Genomic DNA, 27,836 nt, shown 5'->3' on the forward strand with positions numbered 1-27,836 from the left:
TTCACTTTCCATGTTAGATGGAATTCATGAGTGCTGGTTTGGGTGCTTGGCAATCATAAATGATCTAGGAAGACAGTAACCTGTCTTGGGGGTAGGAGACAGCTACTAGCATTTCTTTTAAAAAATATACATATATATATATATATTCTTACTGATTTCAGAGAGGAAAGGAGATAGATAGAAACATTAATGAGAGAATCACTGATCAGCTGACTCCTGCATGCTCTACACTGGAGATCTAGCCTGCAACCTGGGCATGTGCCCTGACCGGGAATCGAATTGTGACATCAACCACTGAGCTACGCCAACTGGATCTAGCATTTTTATGTTATTGTTTTTGTTAATCCTCACCCGAGGATAATTTTTCCACTGATTTTTAGGGAGAGTAGAAGAGAGGGAAAGACAGAGAGAAACATAGATGTGAGAGAAACACATCAACTTGTTGCCTCCTGCACCATCCCTTACCAGGCCGGGGAGGAACCTGCAATAAAAGTCCATGTCCTTGACCGGAATTGAACCCGGGACCCCTTTATCCGCAGGCCAACACTCTAGCCACTAAGCCAAACCAGCTAAGGCCAGACCTAGCATTTCTTTCTTTCTTTTAAAAAAAATATATCTTTATTGATTTTAGAAGGGAAGGGAGAGGGAGAGATAGAAACGTCAATGATGAGAGAGAATCACCGATTGGTTGCCTCCTGCACGTCCCCCACTGGGGATCAAGCTCACAACCCAGGCATGTGCCCTTCACCGGAATTGAACCTGGGACCCTTCAGTCCCCAGGCTGACGCTCTATCCACTCAGCCAAACCAGCTAGGGCCGGACCTAGCATTTCTTAATACCACTGTCAATTTAGGGAAAAGAGACAATAGGTAGAATCATAAGTCTCAATGTCATGGCCCAGTTACACTAAAACTTTCTCATATTCCTTCGAGTTGAGTTGAGTTTGATGCTATGTTCCTAATAGGAGAGCAGTACTTGTTACTGATATTCTGTCATTTACATGGGGATGAGTATGGTAAACCAAAACACACATAAAAGGGGGAAAAGCCCAAAACATCCCAGTAAACGGCTTCCTGGAAGTTTAACTGGAATGTCACCTGTCCACATCATGTCCTGCTCAGATTTACTGCTCAGGTCAAGTAGCAAAGAAAAGACAGCAATAAATTCAATCTACATGGCTTTTGTAAAAAGGCATCTATTTGGCTTTTAATACAAAATGTCTCAGAGAAACACAGAAATAAAATATACAAGCCAATAATTAAACCCCCAATAAGCAGATTTCAGTCACATTCCCTGTCTTCAATCTGGATGAGAAAACAGGAAGCTACAAACCAACCAATGTCTGCCCCTTTGAAGAAATAAAAAGTAAAGAAGAAAAAACCAAACAGTCCCTGAAATGTGGCAGGTGGTTTTTAGAGGCCGCTGTAAGCTTGCTTTAATCATCCATCCTGGTGAAATGAGATGCATGTGGTTGTTGGAATACGGCCACCTCCTACTGGTTTCTAGATCTTCATCTGAAGGGAGGATGCTGGCTTGGGCACCACTTGATGCCACGGATGCAGTCTGAGGTCAGGCAGCCCTGGAGTCTTCCATTTCTGATCTTCACTGGATCTCCCCCATATACAGTCTCTTGTCACTGGATGCTGAGAGAACTGAGGTGAAAGAATAGAGAATAACTGGAAATGATGAAGGCTCAAGGAGACTTGGTGCTCAAGGGCTCTTATTTCAAGAGCCAATTTTGGTATAAAAGAGCAATTGGATTTAGCTTAAACCCCCCTCCTCCTAAACACCATTCACAGGAAACTGCAGCCTGCTTTTCAATCCACATCCTCTTGAAATCACAAGGGTGGACTGTGCTATGGGAAATACATTACCAGGCTCTAAATCTCGATGTCTCTTGTCAGTAAAGCCCTAAGAAAAAGACTTCCTCAGTCATTCTAGAACAGAAAAATCAATGTTGGTGCTTTCATTTTGTAAACGAGCTTAGCCCCAGAGAAAGTTACATTTTCTCCTTAAATTAAAGGCCCATTATTTACAAAATGATTGGCTAGCCAATAAAATGTGGGTTAAGCTATAAAGTGAAACATTGCTCTTACCCTCACCACTTAAAACAGTGGTGACTGTTATTGATACCCATAAAGAATGTTTGCATGGACATTCACAGAAAACAGACATCCAACTTTGCCTCTGTATTCTCAGGGCTCCTTTTGGGAGATTCCCATAGTTTCCTTTTCCCCAGAGTCAGGACAGACTTACTGATGGGCTCGTCAGGGTGGAAAGCCACTTCATTGATGGAGCCAGCGTGGCCCGGAAGCTTATACAAAATCCTCCTGCTTGTTGTATCCCACACATACACAAACCTGCAAAGCATCACAAAGAACAAAGCTAAGGCCTTTCAGGGCTGAGGGTAGGTTGGCTTTTTAAGGAAAATGGAAGCAACTATTTATTTATTAACCCATGTTTATTGAATTGTATTCTGACTTTTAGAAACTAAGAATACAGACTTTGAATTAAGCATGGACCTGTCCTTGAGCAACTGAGTGGAGAAATAGGAAGAGCCAAAAATATAGATGGGCCTTGTGTGGGCCCGAGTTGTATTCATTCCTGATGCTTGGCTGGATTTAGGTTACAAAACCCACCCCCTGGCACCTGGGCTGAAGGTCAAGCTGACAACAATCCTGCCTCTGGCAAGGTGTGTTTCCAGGATGTGGCTCTGCCAACGCCACTGGATTCAGCTGACAATAATTAAAGAAATGCTCATGTGCCTTCCCAGGCGCTCTCTACATATAGGCCTTACTGGTATTTTTAAACATAAGAAATCTTCCTCAAAAAGCACCCATATAATTAGGCTATCATTAACATCACATGCATCCAGAAATGTCTTCAAGGTAACCCAATTCATGATAGGTTGGAGCCTAGGTTGTAGAGGCACCTGAACTTCTAGTATTCCCATCACATAGCCAGAGAAGGACAGGAAATTTGTGCTAATAAACATAACCCAAATATACACTTGACCCAAATCTTGCACTGAATTCATGAGCAGAAAGAATACTAGCATGGGAAGGGGCCAACAGAAATCAGCTAGTCTGACCTCATTTAACAGATAAGAAAACTACGGTATAGTGACTTTTCCAAGTTGACACCGTTCATCAGTGTCAGAACTAAAATCAGAGCTCTTATATCCCAGTTCTCTCCTTTTGCTTAAACCCCTCAAACACCTTGTCTCCCCAAACCCCAATAAAGAAGTTCCTTTGACCCTCAACCTTGCTTGGGTCATTTTAAGCTGTAGGTAAAATGAAGAGATATTATCTTCATATTACCATGCAAAAAGAACCTGTTGGTACATTTAAAGGGCTCATGGTTTTCAAACAGGTTATACAAAGTTACACATTTGTTTTGTTCGGTCAACACTTAAAAGGAACACTCACCAGTACTTGATTATAAAATGCCTAGTTCTGATGTGGCAGTGAACACTTTTAGTCTAAAATGCAAATAAACAGGAAGAGCTTCGGAATGATACTGTTTAGTTCTCAAGAGCTAGGCTCCACAGGAACTAAACAAAAGTTCCAAGCAAGATGGAAGAGAAGCAGGAACCCTATCTGTCTATAGACTCCTTGGCTCTGATGCTCATGCTCTCCCTACTGTCTTTTTTCCTGCCAAGCACAAGTCACTGTCTTCATTAATCCAACTGAGGACGATGTGCCATGGTGAAAAAGTACATGAGCTCTGGAGTCAGAAAGACCTGGGTTCAAGTCTCAGTGCAACTATTTAATAGCTAAGTAATTTTAGAGAATTTATTTATTTATTTTTTTTAAAAAATATATTTTATTGATTTTTTACAGAGAGGAAGGGAGAGAGATAGAGAGTTAGAAACATCGATGAGAGAGAAACATCAATCAGCTGCCTCCTGCACATCCCCCACTGGGGATGTGCCCGCAACCCAGGCACATGCCCTTGACTGGAATCGAACCTGGGACCTTTCAGTCCGCAGGCCGACGCTTCATCCATTGAGCCAAACCGGTTCGGCGAGAATTTATTTAACTTCTCTGGCCCTTTAAATACAGTTCATGTTGTGGCCCAACCATAAAATTATTTTCATTGCTACTTCATAACTGTAATGTTGCTACTGTTATGAATTGTAATGTAAATATCTGATATGCAGGATGGTCTTAGGCGACCCCTGTGAAAGGGTCATTCGACCGCCAAAGGGGTTGCGACCCACAGGTTAAGAACCGCTGCCTTAGTTGTATGGAGATAATATTGGTCTCACATAATAGTGGTTGAGAGAATAAGATAATGTATGCAAAATGCCTGGCACACAAAATGAATGACAGCGATTGCTATGACAAACACAATTGTTATCAATTATCAACATACAATCATGAAATCAAGAGGTTAAATAAATCGCTCGTAGTGGAAAGTCTGGCCAGTCTTCCCGTAGTCTGTGATGGGAATTTTGAAGGGTTTCAAGCCTGAACATGAGGGAGGTGATTTGTAAGTAGAGAGGGGAAATTTGCCAAATCTAGGCCAAGCTGAAAAGCAGTTTTCTGAGGAAAGTTACATTTCCCAGGTACTTATAGGCCAGCAGAACCCCAGATCTCCAAAGGTTTACTTCAAGGCCTCACTCCCCATGGCTGCCAATTAGATGCTAAATTTAGAGGGGTTCCATGTCCTCTTGTTGCTTTGGCATGGCAATGTTCGGCAGGAACCAGGCTCTTTATGTAACAGAGCTGCTTGCTGACTTCGGGCTAATTGCCTAGGAGACCTGTGAAATCCGGCCAACCCCAGCAGGTAGACAAGCCGACTTTCCCCAGACCAGAGCCACGCTTCCACATGGAAGGTTTAAAGGAACAGTGGGGAGAGAGGACATTGAAAGTCAGGGCCAATGAATGTCAGAAACAAACCGATCAGAAGAAAAGCTTAGGCAAATATCATTTAAAAGCTTAAGTACAGAGGAAAGATCCAAAATCTCTGCTAAAAATAATGTAAAAATACTTAGAATGGTTCTTCCTCTGTCAGAATGCAAGATACATCTCATGTTGTAGATCTGTTTAAGATCTTTAGCAACCTGACAACTGAAAACCTCTTAGATTCTCTCTTTAAGGCAGTTCTCTAAACCACCAGGAGCCCTTTCCTCCCCAGAAAATAGCTGAATAACTTGTTTGTTCATTTTTCCTGGCATTAAACTTGCCAGAAAAAAAAGAAGCAAACTCTGGACTCTTCAGGTATGTTCACAAATATAAAGGTGTAGGACAGACCAAAATGAGGTTTCTCTATGGCTGTGCTCGGGCCACAGACAAGACACCAGACATGTTGAAGACCCAATCTAGCCCAGGAAAGGCTTCGTGTTTATAGGATGGTGCCTGTTTCAGCAGGGTGGCAGGAAAATCCCTAAAGGGGAGAAAGATGGGAGCTAAACCCAGAGATTGTCACCAGATGGCTTCCCACATCTGTGGCCCAAAAGCCTGGGCCCCTGGACATCCCTATTCAACCTCTGACTCCTTCCCAAGTATAGGTCACCATATGCAGGGTAAAATTTGACTGCCAACCTTAGGCTAGGAATTCATTCATATAATATTACTAATGCTTAGAATAGGTCAAACACTGCCCTGGGTTCAGAGATGACTAAGATTCATTCTCTGACCTCTAGGAGCAAATAATGTACTGGGTGCCCGACACTATAAGATGCAATAAATGCTAATAAAGGTTAGGTGTACAAAGTGTGACAACAGCACAAAACAAAGAGGAATTTGTTATGCCCAAGAGGTAAGGGAGAGAGAGGACCATGAAAAGTTTATAGGCATAACAGAGAGAGGTGATTACATGTATTAAACATGTAAAGATACCAGCATCATTATTTTCTTCTTTTTTATTGATTTTAGAGAGAGAGGAAGGGAGAGGGAGAGAAAGAGAAAGAAACACGGATAAGAGAGAAACATCAACATGGATTGGCTGCCTCCTGCACACTGGGGATTGATCCTACACCCTGGGCATGTGCCCTAACCAGGAATCAGCCACCTCTTGGTGCATGGGTTGACACTCAACCGCTGAGCCACACCAGCTGGGCAGCTCTGTCATTCTTTGCCACACTCCCGGTAATCCTTACCTATCGGCTGAGCCAGCTGCTATCTTGCTTCCATCAGGTGACCAAGAACATCTCAGAAGATTCTACAATAACGAATAAGCAGGAATCCAATGAATATAGTCATGTACCAAACCCCTCTTTGTTAGACTACAGAATCACTGAGAGACTTTAAAATTTCTTGAGTTTTAATTATTCTCCCCCAGAAAGATGATCAGCAATTATTTTATATTCTGTGGCCCAAGACAGCATACTGGCATCATTTCATACCATATAAAAACCAACTTTAGAAAATGCTTAATTTATAGTAAATCAGAATGAACCTGGCAACAGAATTTTGTTCGACCTACAAATGGAGGCTCCTTTTGCTCCATTTACCTTGATCCTCATTAAAAACTTTATCTTGAAGGAAAAGAAAACCAAATCCAACAAAAAAATAAAATTTCATTCACAAAGTCAAACACTCTTAACGGGATCTCAAAAGAAAACCATTAGTCTCTATTATCAAATTATTTTGGGGAAAAGCTGCTTTTAAGAGCTGACCTGGACTTTGCGAGTTTAGAAAACATTTCTCTCTCTCAGAACTTGGGCCACAGCGCTTACTGCAGATAGAGATGTATTCTCAGGGCTCTAACAGCTGGTCACTGGGAGGTGATAGAGGTTGTTTGGGAAATAGCCATGGGAGCCTGGATCCCATTTGGAACACTAACCTAAGAGGGTTAAAGTTACCAAGGAATTAAAAGGATAGGAGTGTCTTGTTGAAGTTGGAAACCCTAAATTGGAGGGTTGGTGCCATCACCACTTATCTATGTGATTGCCTTCTACCCTATCCTTCTACTAGTTGTATTTCCAGCAAGGACAGTTTCGATGGAGAACAGTGTTACTGGAATGCAGCCCCTTAGTAGAGCTACTGATCTCTAGCCTCAGCACCATCTCTCTTTTAAAATTTAAATTGAGATAAAACTGACATAACATTGTATTAGGTGTACAACATACTGATTTGATATACGTAGATACTGCACCTTAGCACAATCTAAATGTTTCTTTGAATCAAAAAGGACAGAACTCCTTTGCTATGCAGAACTCACCTTTTCAAAGTTGTGCACATTTCCTTGAAATATCTTGACACATCTCTCTTTGGGAGCAAATGGCCGGACATCCCAGACCCGCACTACAAATTCAAATAAACCAAGCAAAACAGTTGTCAGCCAAGTTGAATCTATAAACCATTAAAATCTATAGTTACAAAGAAAAAAAATATACTCAGGTCTCTCTTCATTCAGTGTCAAAAGTTATTTTTGCACTTTGCTTAAAAGCTATTTTCGTATGAAAATAAAAGGTAAAATAAAACAGTTATCAGCCAGAGGCCCCCCGAGCACCCAGCTGAAATCCACAGATGCTATTTCCTGGGGGGAGGAGGTTAACATGGAACAATGCTACCTGGTAAGGCTCTTTCCTTTTGCTAAGAGGAATAAAATACATTCAAGTCCCATTAACTGGGCCTATGGGCACAGAGGAAAGCTGAGGGGGCAGGAAGGAGAAATGTCAAACACACTGCTGGGGATTTGCAACAGAGAATAGTTGGGTGTGACACTGATTTCAACAGAACATTTTGCAAATGATTCCTCTGCCAACCCAAAGAGTCACATTTAGCAAAGCTTTGATATGACAATCTAACCATCATCGACTACTGTGACATTCAATCTATAAAAATCAAACTCAGGACTAACCTTTTATAAATTTGCTCAGAGGGGCACCTGGCAGTCTAAACTTGAACAAGGTCAAATATATATTAAAAGAGCACTGTACCAAGAATCAGAAAGTGAACTTTGATTCTAATTTTTAGCTATACCATATATATGGGTGGTATCAGATAAATAGCAAGGTTCTTTGTGTTTTGGTCTCTTCTGTAAAAAGGTATTAGCAAGAGTATTTTAAAGATCAAATATGATGATATACGTGAAAGGGCTCTAAAAGATTGGAGGCAATAAACAAAAATGAAGAATTTGTAATTTTATTATATAGCCACAACAAGAAATTCCTCTTCTTCTTAATTTAATAACCATTTAGGGAATCTCATCTTCCCTTAGTGTAAACAATGCTAGATTCAGTCTATGGTAAACCCATTGAAACCAGAATATATGTATAAATACCCACAGTGAGCAGTGTGAAAAAAAGAATCCTTTAAGTCAGAGAGGCATAAAAAGGCAAAGCTATGCATAAAGGGGTGCTACAGAGCTGACAATACAGTCAGAAGGTAAAGAATGTTCATGCACTCAACAAATATTTATTGAGCACACATTGAGTGCTAGGCACTGTTTTCATTACAAAATGTCAGTGAAAACACCACCTCCCAAAAAGCCTATGAACTTGTGTACCAAAGGGGTATTTCCAAAAATATTAAGCATATAATCCAACAAGTCATCCTCCTTTTCTGCTACACCATCCTCCTACCCAACAACTCAAAAACAAGCAAAGATGAGAGTGTGCGTAAACTCAGGATGTTGAGATGTTTTCATGAGGGTCTTTTGTCACAACGCTTTGGAGTGGGGAAGGAAGACAACGGCAGAAGGAGCACAACTGAGGTTCAATAGGTCTTTCGATCATCCAAGTTGGTGCTCTCTGAAAATGCCTGAGAACTCTCATCTTTTTCAAAAAACAAATCAAAAGTCTCTTGTATCTTGCTTGAACCCATATAGCCTTGGATTCACAGCACACCACAGCTAAAATGGCCCTTAGAAGTAAAGTCCAGTCCTCTTCTTTATCAGTAGAAACTGATGCTGAGACAAGTGTTATGTGCAAAGTTGCTCAGGGATTAGGTGGCAGATTTGGGACTAGAATCCTTTTCCTATTATGTGTTCTCCTAATTGCTCTGGTGAAAGTCTGTGAGCCATCCTGACTCTATCCTTGGATCCTTATTTATCCTAGCACACATTTAAAAAAAATGTTTTTATTGATTTCAGAGAGGAAGAGAGAGAGAGAGATAAAAACATCAATGATGAGAGAGAATCATGGATTGGCTGCCTCCTGCATGCCCCACACTAGGGATGGAGCCAGAACCCAGGCATGTGCCCTGACTAGGAACTGAACCTGGTTCACAGTCGACGCTCAACCACTGAACCACGCCAGCTGGGCCCAGCACACACTTCTAACACCGAGTGCCCACTTTCTGTAGGCATTTGGAATGCTTTCCTTTCCAAAGTTACCTGTATTGTCCATTGCATTGGACAGAAGATAAGAGCCCTCAGAACTTAAACTCAGGCCAGTCACTGAATCTGCATGGCCTCTCATGGTGTAGGTCAGCTTGTTTTGACGCAGGTCCCAGACCTACAAAACAAAAAGGTGCTCTCAAAAATCAAGTTGAGAAATTGGTATTCCTTCTTAAACTGGCTCTAGAGCAAGAATTACTTTATCACAAAATATAGGATTTCTATCAAAGAGAAAAAACTCCTCTTTCTAAAAAGGGAGTCAAGCTACTATATTTGACTAGATAGATACAAACAAATAAATGTCAAATATTAAGATAAACTAACAACCTATGAACCAGGAGGTCATGGTTCAATTCCCAGTCAGGGCACATGCCTGGACTGTGGGCTCAATCCCCAGTGTAGGGCATGCAGGAGGCAGCCGATCAATGATTCTCTCTCTTCATCAATGTTTCTATCTCTCCCTCTCCTTTCCTCTCTGAAATCAATAAAAACGTATTTCTAAAAATGCTTAAATTATGATTCTTAGCAATTAAAAATAAACTATATAAAAACAAGTAACCATGTTATATAAAAAAGACATCATGATTGCATATAAAATGTATAAAATAAGGTAATATGCAAAGATAGAGAGACTTAAAATTTTTCATTTAATTTCATATATTACATATATGCACACACATATACATGATAGAAAAGCATATTTGTTAAAATAAATATGTCTGTGTAGGAAAGATAAGAGAAACATTTCAGTTGGAAGAAACTTAATGTCAAATAGAAAAAAAATATGGTTTATTAAGTTATGGCTCGTCAACACATTCAGGTCAAGGGCATGTACCTCGGATGCAGGTTTGATCCCTAGACCGGCCTTGGTGCATGCAGAAGGCAACCAATGGATGTGTCTCTCTCACATTGATGTTTCTCTCTGTCTTTCCCCCTCCCTCCCACTATCTCTAAAAATCAATGGAAAAATATCCCCAGATGAGGACTAAGAAAAACAAAACAACATAAAACAAAAAAATGCTTAGCATATATATGCCTAGCATACAGCAGGCCCTCAGTAACTGGTAGGTATCATCAAGCTACTCCTAAAAATAACTCTGAAGACCAAATGTAAAAATGTGAGCTATTAAGCAAACATAAAGAATAAAAACAATATTTATATTTACATAGACTGTAATGATGTGAAAATATATAAAAGAAAATAGAAATGGTCTGGAATGTCATACACAAAAAGAATCGTTGGTATTGTACAAAATTTCCTCTAAAATTGATTTAATATTGCCATGTAGTTTTTCTACGTTAAAAAAAAATTCTGCTGTCCCTTTTAGCAGCTAAGGCATGTGCCTCATCTAGAAATGTCAAATATTAAGATAAACTAGAAATGAGTTTGGTGTTGTCAAAGCAATACACAAGGTAGACAACTCCACTTCCCATCAATAGTTCATTCATGTGTGGAATCCAACATACTTTATATACAATCATTTTTTTGTCAAGATGTGTGTTGGCTCAATAATCAAGAAAACTTAAAATGGCTGACACTTTTTTATTCAAGCTATTGTTCTTCTTCTTCAGAGAAGGCACTGCAGAAATCTTTAGCTTTATAACATCCAAGAGAGAATGCAATTCACCATTTCTCACAGCACTTGAGTGCTATTTCCAGACTTTCCCCCTTAGGGCCTGCACATGGTACTTGTGCAGGCCTAAATGTATTGGGATTTGCCATAGAAAGAGTGAGTAGGGCACTAATTTAAGCAAAAAATATATATTTATATATATTTTTATTGAATTGAGAGAGAGAGAGAGAGAGAGAGAGAGAGAAACATCAATGATCGAGAGAATCACTGACCAGCTGTCTCCTGCACACTCCCTACTGTTGGGGATCAAGCCCACAACCTGGGCATGTGCCCTGATTAGGAACCAAACTGTGACCTCCTGGTTCATGGGTCGACACTCAACCACTGAGCCACACCAACTGGGCTTAAGCAAAATATTTTGCATCTCATTAGTGGAAGGTAATTGATTAAGAAAAAAAAAAAGAAAAAAAAAGACACAATCTCTGCTCCCAAACACTTGGGCAAGGTATGAAAGAAGAGATACTTTTTTACTTCAACAAAGTAGAAGAGTATTCCTAGGCAAAAATAATGTGAGAAAACAGACAATTAAATGAATTAATAACATAAAGCACTAAGAGCAATGCCTGACACAAAGTAAGCACTAAGTGTTAGATCAGCGGTTCTCAACCTGTGGGTCGCGACCCCTTTGGCGGTCGAACTACCCTTTCACAGGGGTCGCCTAAGACCATTCTGCATATCAGATATTTACATTACGATTCATAATAGTAGCAACATTACAGGTATGAAGTAGCAACGGAAATAATTTTATGGTTGGGTCACAACATGAGGAACTATAATTAAAGGGCCAGAAGGTTGAGAACCACTGTGTTAATGCATTTATAGGAGCAACCCTTGACTTAGGAATTCAATGAAGATAGGACAGAAGAAAAGATCTAAATTCATAAGTTCCTTCTCATTGTTATTAGGTGCAAGCTACCACAATCTCAGAAGTTTGAAAAGATTCTCCTCTGTAAAGATAGTGAAAGGGAAATGTAACATCAACACCAAACATACCTTGATATCATTGTCTATTCCACCCGAAATAATCTGATCGCTTGTGTCATTGAAGGTCACAGCTAACACCTGGTAGGTATTCTGAAATGTCTGGATGGCTGCTTTCTTCCGGATGTCCCAAAGCTGAAGGAGAACAGAAGAGTCTATAATAACAGCACTTCAAGAAGTAATTGCATAATACACCCTTTAGCCCAAGGACATTGTAGTGGTGAATCCACCTCTAATAGGGGCCCATTCAGAAACATCTTTGGGTATCCAAGGAACATGGTGAGAAGTGACCACAATTTTGCCAGCGTATCTGAAGGTTGGTGAAACAAATCACTTTGGTTATATTTTCAGAATCCTTTGTTAAAATTTAAATAAACATAGTTAATCAATATGCCCTTCGAGTGGAAATCCTATACCTGCTTAGTTCATATATCCTTAGCACAGCAAGGATATTAACTAGCCCAGTGTGTTCAAATGGTAGATCTTATCTTATTAGTAGGCTGCAACTCACATTAAAAAATATGTACATAGACAGAGGAAGTTACAGCAGCAAAAACTGCAGAGTAGGAAATTCTACACGACTGTCCCTCCACAAAAGCAGAGAATTACCTAGCAAAAATTTAGCGGAATCAACTTTATCAGAATTCTAGAAACTAATCAAAAATTTATAGCAACCAGGCAAACATTTAATGAAGGAAAAACAAACCCTGGGTCTTAGGAAGAGTTTTGTAGTATTTTAACTTACCCTGGTTCCATCCCCTAACTCAACAATACCTCTGAAGACAACAGCCCATATTCCCAGTATAGGTTCCCAGGATAGAAAGGAACAAAATGGACCTTATTCCTTATTCTTAAAGAACGTGGCTGTTTTTACCTGTCTGGTGGCACCCTGAAGGATGAGCTCAAAGGCTTTTCCTTTATTTTGCTTAACCTGGAACTCTCCCAAGGCAGAGGTTTTTTTCCAAAAACATTTACAGGCAAATAACGCACTAGCCTCTGCTTGCTGAAGCAAGGACTAACAGTTTGGGCAAATAAAAGACAGCCAAACAGGTGGAGACTGAAAGTGGGAGAATGAGACAACTTGGAACACAGGAGAGGCTTTGAAAAGCTGTAACACAGCCCTGACTGGTTTGGCTCAGTGGATAGAGCGTCGGCCTGCAGACTGAAGGGACCCGGGTTCGATTCTGATCAAGGGCATGTACCTTGGCTGCGGGCACATCCCCAGTAGGGGGCGTGCAGGAGGCAGCTGATCGATGTTTCTCATAGATGTTTCTAGCTCTCTATCCCTCTCCCTTCCTCTCTGTAAAAAAACAATAAAATATATTTTAAAAAAAAGAAAAAAAAAGCTGTAACACATTCCTGGGACTCTAAAGGTCATGTGCATGCCCATGGCTGTGAACATGCTCAGAAAATAACTGAGAAGGACCCACACTCTCACCTGTAGGCTCTGTACAAGCAGGAAATGAAGGCTAATGCAGAATTGGAACTGCCTGGCTGAGAGGTGAAGGCAGGCCCCTTCACATAGACACAACCAATCTGCAAAGACTAGGAGAGTCTCCCCTCTCTGCCTTTCTCCGCCCCTCCCCCCCCCCCCCCCCCCGCCATTAAGGAAACCTCTGCCCAACCATTGGCAAACCACTAAGCTAATGAAATAAGAGACTTCAGTGGCTACAAGCAAATTTTAAAAATTACACCAGAAAATTCACTAAATAAATAACAGCTACAACAAGCAGCAACAACAAACCATGATGAGAATCTAATTTCCCGAACTGCCATCCTATCTAATAGACAAACATGGTAATTGACCATACCTTTGCTACGCCTCCCATTGGCTAATCAGCACAATATGCAAATTAACCACCAACAAAGATGGCGGCCAATTTGCATACCGCAGGCAGGGCGGGACAGTGCCATCCTGCCTGCCCTGCCACCATCCGGGCCTGTTATCTGCGACCCAGGGCGGCTGGTGTCTGTGTGCGACCTGACCCAGGGCAGCCAGGCGGTGCAGCAGTGATCGGCCAGCCCGCCCGGCCTCCATCAGGGAATCCCGTGTGCGACCCGACCCGGGGCGGCCGGACAGGGTAGCAGCGATCAGTTGGCCCGCGCAGGCATTCCGTGTGCGACCCGACCCGGGGCGGCCGGACAGGGTAGCAGCGATCAGCTGGCCCGCCCGGGCATCCCGTGTGCGACCCGACTCGGGGCGGTGCCCCAACCCCCGGATAGGCCCTGCTGTGTGCGCGACCTGGGGCAGCGCCCCAACCCCCGGATCGGCCCTGTCGTGTGCGCGACCTGGGGAGGCAGGACAGGCACCGAGGGATCGGGCCTGCCATCTGCCACCCAGGGAGCGGGCCTAAGCCAGCAGCAGGTGGTTATCTCCCGAGGGGTCCCAGACTGTGAGAGGGCACAAGTGGGGCTGAGGGACACTTCCCCCACCCCCCCCAGTGCACAAATTTTTGTGCACCGGCCTCTAGTCTCTATCATAAAAACCCCATGGTCGTGACGCCATCAGCCATCACAACCAAATGCCAAAAGGCACCTGCTGAATGTCATATGATTTCTTCATGGGAACAAGTAAGTGTTGCTCTGTTCAATTCTTATCTTCCAACGAAGGTCAATTTAAGTTCTCCTGAGAAGGAAAGGTTAGGGCAGGAAACTATTCTTATCTCTGTCCACAAGTGTCTTCAAGGTGGACGGGGCTGCATGCACGGGTGGGTGGGGACTTGACACTGGGTCCCGCGTGATTTCGCGTGGTGGGCCTCTAGTATTATAATATTCAAATGTCTAGTTTTCAACAAAAAAATTATGAGGCAAAGAAGCAGCAAAATGTATAGCCCATACAGATGAAAGAAATTAATAGTTTTTTCACAAGTGGCCCTGGGACAATTGGATAATCAGTTGAAGCTAGACCCTTACCTTACACATGTCAATATTAACTTGACATGAATCAAAGACTTAAATGTAAAAGCTAAAACTATAGCCCTAGCCGGCTTGGCTCAGTGGATAAAGCGTCAGCCTGCGGACTAAAGGGTCCCAGGTTCGATTCCGGCCAAGGGCACATGCCTGGGTTGCGGGCTTGATCCCCAGTAGGGGGTGTGCAGGAGGCAGCCGATCAATGCTTCTCTCTCATCATTGATGTTTCTATCTCTCTCTCCTTCTCCCTTCCTCTCTGAAGTCAATAAAGAAATATATATTAAAAAAAAGAAGCTAAAACTATAAAATTCTTAGAAGAGAAAAGGGGAAATCTTCATGACCATGGATATGGCAATGAATTATTAGATATGACAATAAAAGTACAAGTGATAGAAGAAGAAATAGATAAATTAGACTTAATAAAAACAGAAAGCTGTTGTACATCAAAGGATAGTATCATGAAAATGAAATAACTGCCAATGGGAGAAAATATTTGCAAATCACATATCTGAGAAAGGTCTAGTATCCAGACAAAGAACTATTATAACTCAATGACAAAAATATAACAAGCCTAATTAATAAATGGGCAAGGACTTGAATAACTATTTCTCTTCAGGTCCAGCTGGTGTGGCTCAGTGGTTGAATGTCAACCTATGAACCAGGAGGTCACAATTCAACTCCCAGTCAGGGCACATGCCCGGATTGTGGGCTTGATCCTCAGAGGGAGTGCAGAAGGCAGCCAATCAATGATTCTCTCATCAGTGATGTTCCTAACTCTCCCTCTACCTTCCTCTCTAAAATATATAAAAACATTAAAAAAATTTTCTCTTCAGAAAATATAACAAGGGCCAATAAGCACATGAAAAGATCTCAACATCATAAATAAAAATCAAAACTATAATGGGGTACCAGTTCACACTCATTAAGATGTAACAATATCAATAACAGTAACAAACCCACACAGAAAATAACAAGTGTTGGCGAGGAAGTAAAAAAATTGGGGATTCTTACATTGAAAAAATCTCATACATTGCTGATGAGAATGTAAAATGATGAGGCTGCTACAGAAAACTTTGGATGGCCCTCAAAAAGTTAAATATAGAATTACCATATGTCCCAGCAACCAGACTCCTAGATATATGGCCAAGGGAAACGAAAATAGGTGTTCAAACACTTGACCATGAATGTTTATAGCAGCATTAATCATAAAATTTTTTTAAAAAGACGGATAATTTCGTGCACCAGGCCTCTAGTTACTAATAAAGTCCAATTTGATAATTTGATTAAGAAGTTCTTTGACAAGCTTTCTTGCATAAGATGTTCAAGGCTCACCTAGTACTTTCCCTGCCCAGTCCCAAAAGGCACGCTGGTTCCTTTTAGTGGAAAATGATACTTTAAAGGCCACGGCCTGAGCAGTAGATGTGCTCATTGCTGTTGGGGTGTTATTATTCCTAAACCCTCTCAGTGGTCAGTTAGAAAATATATGTATACATAGGTATACACACACATCTACATTCATTTTTTTTCTATATCTATTTGTTTGTATATTGAATGTCTTAAATTCACACTGATAATTCCAATTTGATACCAACAACACACGATGCATTTTCGTCTTCTCTACTTCAGTATTGGTAACTCCTCTCTCTGATGGTGAGTAGTCTATCTCCCATTATACTTATTTGATCAAGCTTCCTGTATAACCAACCTCCCATATCCTCTTCCACTCTTCCCCTGAATAGATACCCTTTTTCCTGAACCGTGATTCCCATTCTCAGCTAACTCTATGTGCCCCCCTTTCTCATCCCATTTGGGTCATCCCTGTGTGAACCAACACCCTCTTCACTCTGCTTGGGCTTTAATACCCCTCTCTAGGCTGCCCTTCCCTAGGGATGCCATCTTCATCCTGCTCAGCCTCAGACACCTGCCCCGTTTGGGCACCCTCAGCTCAGGTTCTGACACTATATTGCCTCCTCCACCAACGTGTAGTTGACCCCTTTTTTTTACCCTACTAGGGCACTGATGGGCAGCACCTCCTTCCTCATCCTCCAATTCCCCAGGCTGCCTACCCTGTCCTGTGTGGATGCCCTCCTCACCTCACTTGGACTGACATGCTACTCTGGCCCACTAAAACATACCTTAAAAAAAAATTTTTTTTTAAGCCCTCACCCAAGGACACACTTTTATTGATTTTAGAGAGAGAGGAAGAGAGAGAGACATCAATATAAGAGTGAGAACATTGATCGGTTGCCTCCCACACTGGGGATTGAACCCACAACCTGGGTATGTGCCCTGACTAGGAATTGAACCTGTGATCTTTGGGTGTATGGGACGATGCTCCAACCAAGCCACCCATCAGGGCTAAACATACTCTTATGGTAAGTTCCGGCAATTGCAATCCTTGACAGTTAACCACAGGAGCTGAAAATGTAGGTTAACACAACCTGTACATGAATGTCTCAGCAGCTTTATTCATAACTGCCAACTCTTGGAAGCAACCAAGATGTCCTTCAGTAGGTAAGTATATAAATAATGAAATATTTTTCAGCACTAAAAAGAAATGAATTATCAAGCCATGAAAAGACATAAAGGAATCTTAAATGCATATTACTAAGAGAAAGAAGCTAATCTGAAAAAGCTATATAGTGTATAATTCTAACTATATGACATTTTGGGAAAGGCAAAATTATGGAAATAGTAAAATGATCCATGGTTGCCAGGGCTTGGAAGGGATGAATAGGCAGAGCAGAGAGGATTTTTAGGGCAATGAAAATACTCTGTATAATACCATAGTGATGAATACATGTCAGTATACATTTGTCCAAACCCACTGAATGTACAACACTAAAAGTGAACCCTAATGTAAACTATGGACTTTGGGTAGTTATGATGTGTCAATGTAGGTTCATCAATCGTAACAAATGTGCCACTCTGGGGGAGGCTGTGCATATGTGGGACAGTGGATACATGGGAAATCTCTAATCTTTCCCTCGATTTTGCTGTGAACCTACAACTGCTTTAAAAATAGTCTTAATTAAAAAAAAAAAAAAAAAAAAATCTCACTTCAGACCTACCGAATCAGAATCTGTTTTTTTTTTGTTTGTTTGTTTTGTTTTTAACAGATTCTTTGAGTGATTCTGATATGCACACAGGTTGGAAATCATTGGACCAAATGACCTTTAAGATCCCATCCTGTGTTACTAAACCATGTACTGACATTTCTATATACTCACTAATTTCACAATAGCCTTGTAAGACATGTATACTACTATCACCACCGTAAAGATTGAGAAACTGAGGATAAGAAAAGCTGCCTAAGACCACACAACTAAGTAAACAGCTGAGCCAAGAATCCAATTCAGGTGATCCATTTTAATCCAAGTCACAATGATTTGATTTGGGTCTAATATTATTCTGTTAGATACTTAAAGCATCTGTTTTGGGAAATGACTGCTAAAACAAAGTTGTGGTGAGGAGGGTACAACACAGAGGGTAAGGCAAGATAAAGTTCACATTATGTCACCTCAGAAATTGCAACACTCAGAGAGACAACATCACCCACCTTAACTGTACCATCATCACTGCCAGTGCAGACAAGCTGGGGGCCCCTCCTGGCCGGATAACAGGAATTCACAAAGGAAGTATGTCCTTTCAGCCTTTTAACCCTCTCACCTGTTTCACTATCCCACACTGCCACAGTTTTATCTGTGGATGCTGAGAAGAGCATACTAGAAGGTAAGAGGAAGAACAAAAAAGAAGTAAGTGAATACGAACCCCAGCAATCTATCTTCCCCACTTACCAAAATGTGCCCAACCCTTTAAGATCATTGACATGTCCTCTGACAGTCTGGCACATGATGCTGGAATGCCTGTCTCGCCCTATCTACCAAAATCCTATTGGTGCTTTAGATCCGTTAGAAGGTCTACCCTAGCAAAAAGGATTCCCTTCTATCAGTCCCCATGATAGAGTAAACATTTAAGACAGCAGTTTTTTAAATCCTTTCCTTCTTTGTGATAGATAAGACTTCATACATAAGACATCCTCCCACTTGGAAATATTTAATCACTCCTTGCTGCAGAAGTAAGAGAGACTAGCAATTCTTAACCCAATGGCTCAGCAACTCCAACCTTTTCCCTAAAAATCAAAGTTTTTATTTTGTCTCTGAGGACAATTCGTAAGTTATAATTATTATAAGGCTTTCTTTACTCAAATATTAATAAGAAAATGTATACAAGGCTATGTACCAGTTGATTCAGGGAACCCTAGGTTTTACAGATCAGAGGTTTAAAACAATGACTATTTACTGAAATACCCAATGGGATTAATGCCTTTTATAAACACATTTCTATATTATTTGTAATTATTCTAAAATTATGCAATCATTAAAATGCTTATGATAAATAGCATGTTAGGTGAATAATGTTAAGGGAAAAAAGCAGCAGACAAGATCGTAAACATAGCTCTAACATGTAAGTAAAAACCAAACAGTTGAGAGTAGGAAAAAAGGCTTGAGAAAAATGTATCATAATATTAAGTTATTCTCTTTGGATTGGCAGGAATATGGGCTATTTTTTCCTTGTTCTGTTTTTTGTCTTAGTTTCTCAAAATAATATTTTATTACTTTCATAATAAAAATTACTTTGTTTTATATCTTAAGAAAGAATAAATTTGTCTGAGACGTTGACATATTAGATGACAGAGATGATGTATTTTTAAATGCCTACAAGGAGCAATAAACACCTCACTTGGCGTGACAGTGATAGAATAAAGCAATTGCCCAAATGCAGCAGTTTTTGATAGCATGGTCTCCTGAGAGAGAAAGCTCAAGGATAAAATGTGAAAGGATGCCAAGAAGAATTAGTGTAAGTAGCAGCCGTCATTCTACTATGCAGAATACTCACCTGCCATCTGTGTTATAATGCAGTTCCATCACTGCTCCACTGTGCCCCTTCAATGTTGCATAGTTATCACAGTCACCATAGACATTCCACAACACTGTTAGGAAGACAGGAATTCTATGAGCACTGCTAGGCAAAAGGAAATTTATTACTGGGCATGGACAGGGTACCTATGAATTCACCAGAACAATAGTGCTTAGAACACTATTGGTTCTACCAACTGTGCCAATTTTCCTGACACTGTAACAAAAATAATGCAATATTTTCACATTTTATAAGGTAAAAAAGTTAATGGATACAATTTTTTAAGCCGTAATTTCCTATATTAAAAAGCTGACATTCACTATTGCTCATCTCCTATGAATATAAATAGACTGCAAAATGGCAGCACTTATGGAAAACCGAGGAAGCCGCAAATGACTTGAAGGTCACATGGCAATGATTTTATCCGACATTTACTTAATCCACATGTAGTAAGTACCTATAACATGCCAGGTACTGGGATAAAACGAGGTAAATGAATAGACGCAGTTGTTATCCACAGTGAGCTTGTTCTAGTGAGGAGTAAAATTAATGAGAATTATTAAGGAACACCTCTATTCATAATAAGATACATATAGGTAGTTATGGATGTTCTACAAAGATGCCTAAGCCTTCCAGATGCTTGGCCACCAGAAAGTTTAAGGATCATAGAACTAGAACACCTAAATCAAAACAGACAATATCATCCACCCTGAGGTACAGAGTTATAAGCAGAGTTAATTTCATCTCACAATGCAGCAAATGATGGCAGAAGAAATAAAGTCAGAGGCTTCTGTTACCTTCTTTTTCACTTTTTCTCAGGACTTCCCCAAAGTGATTTTCTCAGTTTCTCAAAAAATGGGTTTTCCTGACTAGGAGTTGAGAATCTGGTAGCAGATCCTAATGTTGTACAGATAGATTATCCAAGTGAGTTGCCACTTTAAGAGTTCCCCTTCCTCCCCATATGCTAAGATTCTGAGAGTGAACCAAGAGGAGGGCCTCTCTTGCCGAAACCGGTTTGGCTCAGTGGATAGAGCGTCGGCCTGCGGACTGAGAGGTCCCAGGTTCGATTCCGGTCAAGGGCATGTACCTGGGTTGCGGGCACATCCCCAGTGGGAGATGTGCAGGAGGCAGCTGATCGATGTTTCTTTCCCATCGATGTTTCTAACTCTCTATCCCTCTCCCTTCCTCTCTGTAAAAAATCAATAAAATATATTAAAAAAAAAAAAAAAAAAAGAGGAGGGCCTCTCGCCTCTGGGGAAAAGAAATGGTCTCTTTTTTTTTATTACGCCCATTAATCTTTAAGCCTAGAATTCTTATGTTGCTAAATCAGCTCAAGATTCACCTCCATGAGGAAGATATTCTCAAACTAGAGCCACTCACTTTCCAACCAGTAACATAATTCCTTCCGTATTGACCACATGGACTCTGAGTTCTCCAATCAAGATCATTCAGCATTTTCACGACCATGTAGTTTGTTATGTGACCAAATCAGACTGATACCTTCTGTGGCACCAAAGGTTTTAAAAAAAATAATCACTATTTGGCAGATAGCGATTATTCCAGATTCAAACACTATGAACACTATGCCTTACATATCAGTCGGTCGAATCCTGCAGATGCTAAGGTGGATCCATTGGGGTGAAACTTGCAGCAGTACACTTCCCCTTCGTGTCCTGAGAGAAGCATGATTGGGGCTTGAAGGGAGGAACACCTTGGAGGCCCCTAAACAAAAAAGAGAACTACAGGATAGTCACTGCATGCTGGCAAAGGAAGCTGAAAATCACGGGAGTGGATATAGGGAAAAGGCAAGGGAAACAATGACTGAGTGATTTCTCCTGATCTAGAGAATTGCAACTCTTCTCACAACTTATGCCTCCAACTGATACTTTCCTGCTGAAATTATCAGTGTCTGCCCGCTTTACCAACTTTCCTACCCCTCATCCTGCTCCTGTCTCATGGCCAACTTCTAATTGCTCAGACATGTTAAACTCATTTCTACCTCGGGATCTTTACCCTTGTTGCCCCTGACAGGAATCCCCTTCCCCTAGATTTCCCTGTTTGGCTCTTTTCAAATGTTTCCCGTTTAGAAAGTCTTCCCTTGATCATTCGAACTCAACCAGAGCCCGACCTCCCCTCTGTATTCCACTAACCCTACTGTATCCCCTCACTGCACTGATCATCACCTGAAATTCCCTCCTGGTGTATTGGTTTACATATTTTGCCTTTTTCCTCACTAGAAAAGAAGCTCTGTGAATGCAGGGATCCTGCCTGCGTCATTCAACATTCTTTTCCCAATCTCTAGCTCATTTAATGAATGAGTGAATCATGGAACTGAGCAACAGTTCAGGGTACAGATTACTGGGGAAAGGCCCTTTTTGTTTTTCCCATGTAGAGGGCATAATGTCACAGGAAGGTCATAGTATCCTGCCACCCGTGAGGAGTAAGCCCAAGTTGCTGTCGGATGTGTTAATCACAGAGGAGTCACTCTTCAGGCACTCTGCTCTCTTCACATCGGGAAAGGACTTTTGATTATGATCTTGACATTAAGTCTAGGCTTGGGTAATATGCTGGAACCTGGGCTGATATTCATATTTGTTAGGTAGATGAACAAGTACATTATTAATAATCCCCAAATCTCTTCAGTAGTTTCCAGCTTACTCATTTATTTAAAAAAAATACTATGTGCCAGGCACTGTTGTAGGCATTAGGAAAATAAATGGAGTTTGCTTTTGAGTGAGAAACAGAAAGAGGAGGGATAGAGTGTGGGAAGTCGCCCACTGTCTTCACTAGCTGAGAGGTGTGGACAAGGAGCCCGGAATGCTGGTGACCCCTGAGCCCTGGCAAAGGTCAGAACTATGCACCGTGCACCCGCCCAATTTCCAAATTATTATTTCTTGTCTCATCTCTGTCATTTGCGTGCAGCCCCTTCTCCAGAGCCCAAACCCTGAACCACGCAGGACGTGGGTCAATCACAATAGAGAGAAAACAAGTAAAATATATAGATGGTTGTAGGTGCTTTGAAGAAAAACAGCAATGTGGGTTAATAAGTACTGGGCATTGCAATTTAAAGGGGACCAGGAAAGCCCGCACTAAAAAAGTGGTATTTGAGGAAAGATCTGGAGGAGCTGAGTATATAAGCCAGATGAACATTTGGAAGAGGACTCCAGGAGAGGAAGCAGAAAATGCAAACACTTTCAGGCAGGAGCATGGAAACCAGTGTGACTGGGGCAAGTGTGAGCCATGGAAAATTGGTAGATCAGAGAGATAAACAGGCAAAAAGGGCAAATGGTTGTTAGGATTTTGGTTTTACAGTGAGTGAAGTGGAAAGCCACCAAAAGTTTTCAGCAAAGCGTAACAGAATCTGACCTTTAGAAGGAGTCCTCTGCCTGCTGGTTTGAGAACAGACTGACGGCCCAGGAGCAGAAACAGGAATACCAGTTAGGACCCTACTGCAATGCCAGGTGAGATAATAATAGCTGAGATCAAGAGCTAGGGATGGAGGTGGCACAAGTGGTAGCAGTGTGTAGGTCTATTTTGAAACGGTGCCAGCCGGCTTGGCTAACCCGCTGCTTGAGGAGTTGAGAGGACTCGTGCTTCTTTATCTGAGGCTAGGAGAAGGAGAGGTATGATCACTACTTCTATCTTACAAGAAATGCAAAAAAAACCCCAAAACATAGGGTCTGGGTTTAAGATGTTTCTATCACTATCAGGTAAGAGTTTGTCTTCCCATCTACAAAATGGAATAACAGTTCCTAACTCTTAGGCTGTTACCAAGATTAATGGAGTTTTCATTTAAAATAAAACAACTCAGTACAAGGGCTCAATGAATGTTAACTATTCTTGGGTTGTTAATAGTGTAGAGAAATAAAGGGAAAAACAACTTGGCCAAAGTGAGCCAGATCATTAATTTCATTTCTTCCCTCATTCATTCATTCATTCATTCTCCATCCGCCCACTCTTGCAACTTTTCTGAATGTTTATGCTGAATCCCTTAAGATTTAGGATACGAAAACCTCGGTCTCAAAATCAAGACTTCTTGATTTTGAGGTCAAAATAAGGGTCCTTAACTTTAATTCTAACGCTATCTCACAGGGAGATCGAGACGCTGAAAACGGCTGTCAAACAGGGAAACGTAGGGAGTACCCGCAGGACGTCGGCCGCTTTTACAGTGTTTTCCTGCCTTAACTCCAGATAGAGATTTTCGTGCCGCCCCGCAGTAGGCGGGAAGGGCCGACGCGGGACCACCCGGTGTAGCTCTCAGAGGAGGAAGATGAGCTGCGGGCCGAAGGCCGCCTGCTCCTTCACTCACCGCTTGCAGCAGAGCTCCCGGCGCCGGGGGCTGCTGTCCCGCTCCAGGGCCCGACCCCGCCGCTCCCAACATGAGCTCATGCCGCTGCCTCTTGACTGGAACCAGCGGCAACTCCGGACCCTTGCGCTTCTGTTGTTCAATCATGGCGGTAGCCGCTCGCCTCCGCACCGCCACGGACCGACCGCGCCGACACCCTCAGCCACCGCGCGACTGGTTCCGACTTAGTCCTTCCCTAGCACATCCGGCTTGGAGAGGCCAATCGGCTTCCAATACTCTCCCCAGCGCCCGAGGATGAGAGCCTCTTATTGGTCAAATCCTTCTTACGTCACGAGAGTCCCATTCCAGGATTGGCGGGTGGAGCTGGCGCCCCGCCTCGGCACGCTGAGTCTTGTGGGTGGGAGCGCGCTGGCTGGGTTTCGGCGTTTCGCGCAATGCAGCGGCGCGGAGGCCGGAGCGGACGCCGAGTAAGTGTGAGGGAGGTCGGGGGCGGCGGCTGCGGAATCTGGAGGCGGTGCCTCGGTTGTGCGGTGTGAGCCTGGCCCTTCTCGCCCGAAGTTTTGAGTGCGAGGGGCAGGGGCAGGGGCGGGCCCAGATGTCCCAGCTCGGGCAGCGGTAGCCTGGGTTCCCTCTCTCGGCGGGAGCAGCGCTCTGGGGTCTGTGCGGCTGCCCGAGGCCCTCGACGGCCGCCTTCAGCGAGCGCCGGCTGTGCCCGTCCCCGTGCCAGGCGCCCCCAGGGCGGAAAGGCCGGCCTCCCAGCCTCCACTCGGGTCCCGACCGAGGAGGCCGGCTTGTGTCTGCCGGCCTTTTGCTAGGGCCTGCTCTGTGCTCCTGTGAGGGCCGGCGGTGACGGGAATGCCCGACTCCAGCCGGTCCAACTGGGATTTATTGTGCAAAGCGTGGAGGGTTCCTTGTGAACCGAACATGGCCCCTGACCTCTCAGGGGCTTGAGGCTGGTGGGGAAAACAGATGCTAAAGTGTCTCACTGAGAAATGTGAAATAGTGCGACCTAGGAGAGAGGCACCCGGTGTTCCCAGTGCCTCAAAGAAGCCGGGAAGCTTCTCCCAGGAAAAGGTGCCTGAAGGGAGGGTTCTCCTGAGGCGGGTGAAGAGAGGAGGGCAGACTCTGCCCCGGAGAGAACGGCGTGTCCGGGGCCCGTGACCAGGGGAGGAGAATGAATAACAAGCACAGAGGCCCGCGTGGCCGGGAGGGAGGGAGTGCAGGGCGGGTGCAGGGGAGCGTGGTGCGGGGCGAAGCTGGAGGCGGGTCGAGGGCAGGCCGGGCAGGACTTCGTAGCTTTTGCTGGAAGACCGGTGAGGTTTTTGTTGGTGGTGGTGGTTTATTTTTGATGGGGAGCGGGGCGTGCGGTGGGGGAGGCTCCATAGTGCGAACAGATGGAGGACGGATGGACACACCGTTGGGAATGAGGACTGAGGTGGTGGTGGAAACGCAGAGTTGGACGGGTCCTAAAGGCGTATAAGAGGGGGTGAAATCAGTAGGACTCGATGATGGACTGGGTTCAGGGAGGGGAAAAAGAGGACTTCAGTGTAACTCCGAGTTTTCTGGCTTATGGCAACTGCGTAGGTTTGGTTTTGGTTTTTTTTGGCCAGGGGAAGGGAGAAATCATCCCTGACGCCCAGGAGGCAGTTTGAAATACGGGTTTGGAACGCAGAAAAGAGATTTTTGTTGGAAATATAAATTTGAGGGTAATTGGTATTTGGCGGTGATTGAGCCATTGATGTGGGTAAGATCACCTAAGTCGGAACCTTTAGTCGTCGTGTTCACGCTGCCAGGCACTAGAAATTCGAAGGGTATGCGAACGAGCAAGAATACTCAGAAGAATTTCATAATTTAAAGAGGGAAGAAAAAATGTTTGTGAACAGGGTTTGAATCTCATCAGCATCATTCATAGGTCTGTGATTTTGAGCAAGTTACTTAGCCTCTCTGTGTCTTAGTTCCTTCATCTTCTTGAATGGGTGAGCAGAGCCTCACTGTGTGCTGGGGAGATCAGAAGATGGGAGACTTTCAAATGCCAACTAGTGGTCCCACCTCCCTCCTTCCCATCCAGTTTCTAGAATAACTGTCTTAGAAGGACGCTACTTCTTTTTTGGATTCTAGTTATGAATCTCTTGAGAAAACAGGTCAAATGCAGGAAAGAGAAAAAATAGTAAAAAGCAAAGAAAACCACAAAAAGTGAACTCAAAATATGAAAGCTGAAAGAAATTATGGGGAGCATTTAGCCCATTACTCCTATTTAGCTGAAAACAAACCAACAGAGATTAAGTGGCTTGATACAGGCTGGTCAGTTAGCCATGCGGGTACTCAAGGCCGGTACTTACTCTGCTGCCTACACTGTTCTTTCAGTCAGTAATCCGGAAGGTCCCTTCCAACTCCACTAATAATAATTGCTAATATTTGAGTACTTCCTATTTGCCATGTGTTAACCCCAAAGCTTTACTTGTCTAAACCAACTTAATTCCCTTTTTGACCACCCTAGGAGATAGGCAACCTTTCTGTGCATGGGATGGTGCCCAACCAATTGAGCCACATGGGCCAGGGCTGTGAATTCCTTTTGAGGCAGCGTAGAATAGTGGTTGAGAATGCAGGCTCTGTAGTCATCCTGCCTCTGCTCATAGCTCAGTATTTTTACTTAACTTCGTAAACATAGGTTAAAGATGAGTCATTCTTCTTTGCAGATTTCTTCCTCACCTAACATAGGCTTTGACCTCGCTCTGGGCCACCATTCCCCTGCTATACCACCTACTCACACATTATTCTTCCTTTGCTTTCGGAAGGGAGTGCCCAGTAATCGGCTCCCTATTGCTTCCCTACATACTATTGTTGTTTAAAATATTCAAGTAAAATGAACTACCTAAGGAAGATTTTCTGTTTCCCGAACTATTGCAAAGTAACTCCAAATGGTATATCTCAATCCTTGTCAATTTACTTGCTCTTTTTTTAAAAGCAGAACTCCCTCCCCCCCCCCCCCAAAAAAATTGAAATCTTGCATAGAAGCTTAATAGATAAGCTGGATCAAAGCAAAATACACTGCTAAAATAGTTTCTCCTGCCCTAGCCAGTTTTGTTCAGTGGATAGAGCATCAGCCTGCAGACTGAAGGGTCCCAGGTTTGATTCCAGCCAAGGGTACATGCCTGGGTTGTGGGCTTGATCCCCAGTGGGGGGTGTGCAGGAGGCAGCCCATCAATGATTCTCTCTCATCATTGATGTTTCTATCTCTCCCTCTGCCTTCCTCTCTGAAATCGATAAAAATATATTTTTAAAAAATAGTTCCTCCTCCTGTAACTTCCACTTCTTGCTACCATGACCCACCCAAGGCTGGGAGGGCAAGTGGGAATCAGCAGTAATTTTCAAGGAGGGGCTTCTAGCTTTCCAAATGCTCTGAGTGGGACTTCCCTCAATTCTGGTTTCTTTGGGGTTCTGCTCTGTACATCTTTGATATAGAGGCTATCTTCCAGTAAGTTGGCCTAGAGTCCTACTTCTTTGGCTTTCTTGACACTTATGGTCCCTAGATATTTCAGAATCGACTTTTAAAAAATAAACTTGACCCAGCTGGTATTGCTCAGTGGTTGAGCATCGACCCATGAACCAAGAGGTCACTAATTCGATTCCCAGTCAGGGCACATGTCCAGGTTGCAGGCTCTATCCCTAGTAGGGGGCATGCAGGAGATAGCCAACCAATGATGTTCCTATCTCTCTATCCTTTTCCCTTCCTCTCTAAAATAAACTTGAAATATCTAAGGAGCTTCCTAATAAACCATCATAGAACCCTACAT

The 27,836-nt window shown here is 42.7% G+C and overlaps 2 protein-coding genes and 1 non-coding gene across 6 annotated transcripts in view; 1 reads left to right on the forward strand and 2 right to left on the reverse strand.

The window, feature by feature from the left end:
- Positions 1-1,179: 1,179 nt before the first annotated feature.
- Positions 1,180-24,277, reverse strand: SNRNP40 (small nuclear ribonucleoprotein U5 subunit 40). 3 transcript variants are annotated; one of them, XM_036349355.1, is made up of 11 exons: positions 24,046-24,184; positions 23,103-23,344; positions 21,329-21,458; positions 19,716-19,809; positions 18,376-18,541; positions 11,919-12,041; positions 9,289-9,409; positions 7,171-7,253; positions 6,107-6,168; positions 2,257-2,360; positions 1,180-1,652 (listed from the first exon to the last, which is right to left on the reverse strand). In XM_036349355.1, exons 3-11 carry the CDS (start codon positions 21,420-21,422, stop codon positions 1,603-1,605), a joined length of 897 nt encoding a protein of 298 aa, XP_036205248.1. In that variant the 5' UTR covers positions 21,423-21,458; positions 23,103-23,344; positions 24,046-24,184; the 3' UTR covers positions 1,180-1,602. The 3 variants fall into 3 exon arrangements, with proteins under 3 accessions (XP_036205248.1, XP_036205246.1, XP_036205247.1); XM_036349353.1 differs by lacking the exon at positions 23,103-23,344 and having other exon boundaries at positions 24,046-24,276; XM_036349354.1 differs by lacking the exons at positions 2,257-2,360; positions 23,103-23,344 and having other exon boundaries at positions 24,046-24,277.
- On the reverse strand, positions 22,123-22,251 carry LOC118678050. Its single transcript, XR_004974724.1, has one exon. It is a non-coding gene; the product is annotated as a small nucleolar RNA SNORA11 (small nucleolar RNA).
- Positions 24,278-24,420: 143 nt separating the features above from the next.
- The window catches only part of ZCCHC17 (zinc finger CCHC-type containing 17), a 52,993-nt gene continuing 49,577 nt past the window's right edge, over positions 24,421-27,836 (forward strand). Inside the window, exon 1 of one of the 2 annotated variants that reach the window (XM_036347286.1) lies at positions 24,421-24,509. Coding sequence is in view for 1 of the 2 variants with exons in the window: in XM_036347287.1 (XP_036203180.1) it covers positions 24,477-24,509 (33 nt within the window). In the remaining variant the exon portion in view is untranslated. The remainder of the gene's footprint in view (positions 24,510-27,836) is intronic. The other variant, XM_036347287.1, reaches the window with a different exon arrangement.

Source organism: Myotis myotis, unplaced genomic scaffold (assembly GCF_014108235.1).
Source record: "Myotis myotis isolate mMyoMyo1 unplaced genomic scaffold, mMyoMyo1.p scaffold_m19_p_2, whole genome shotgun sequence".
Lineage (NCBI taxonomy): Eukaryota > Metazoa > Chordata > Mammalia > Chiroptera > Vespertilionidae > Myotis > Myotis myotis.

Coding starts and splice junctions, on each gene's coding strand:
- SNRNP40 (XM_036349353.1), bottom strand. CDS start 24,189: ATGATTGAACAACAGAAGCGCAAGGGTCCGGAGTTGCCGCTGGTTCCA. Junction 12,042..18,375: donor GTGATGATGGTACAGTTAAG/GTGGGTGATGTT, acceptor GTTCTCCTTCAG/CTTTGGGACATCCGGAAGAA. Junction 7,254..9,288: donor CAATGCAATGGACAATACAG/GTAACTTTGGAA, acceptor TTGAATTTGTAG/TGCGGGTCTGGGATGTCCGG.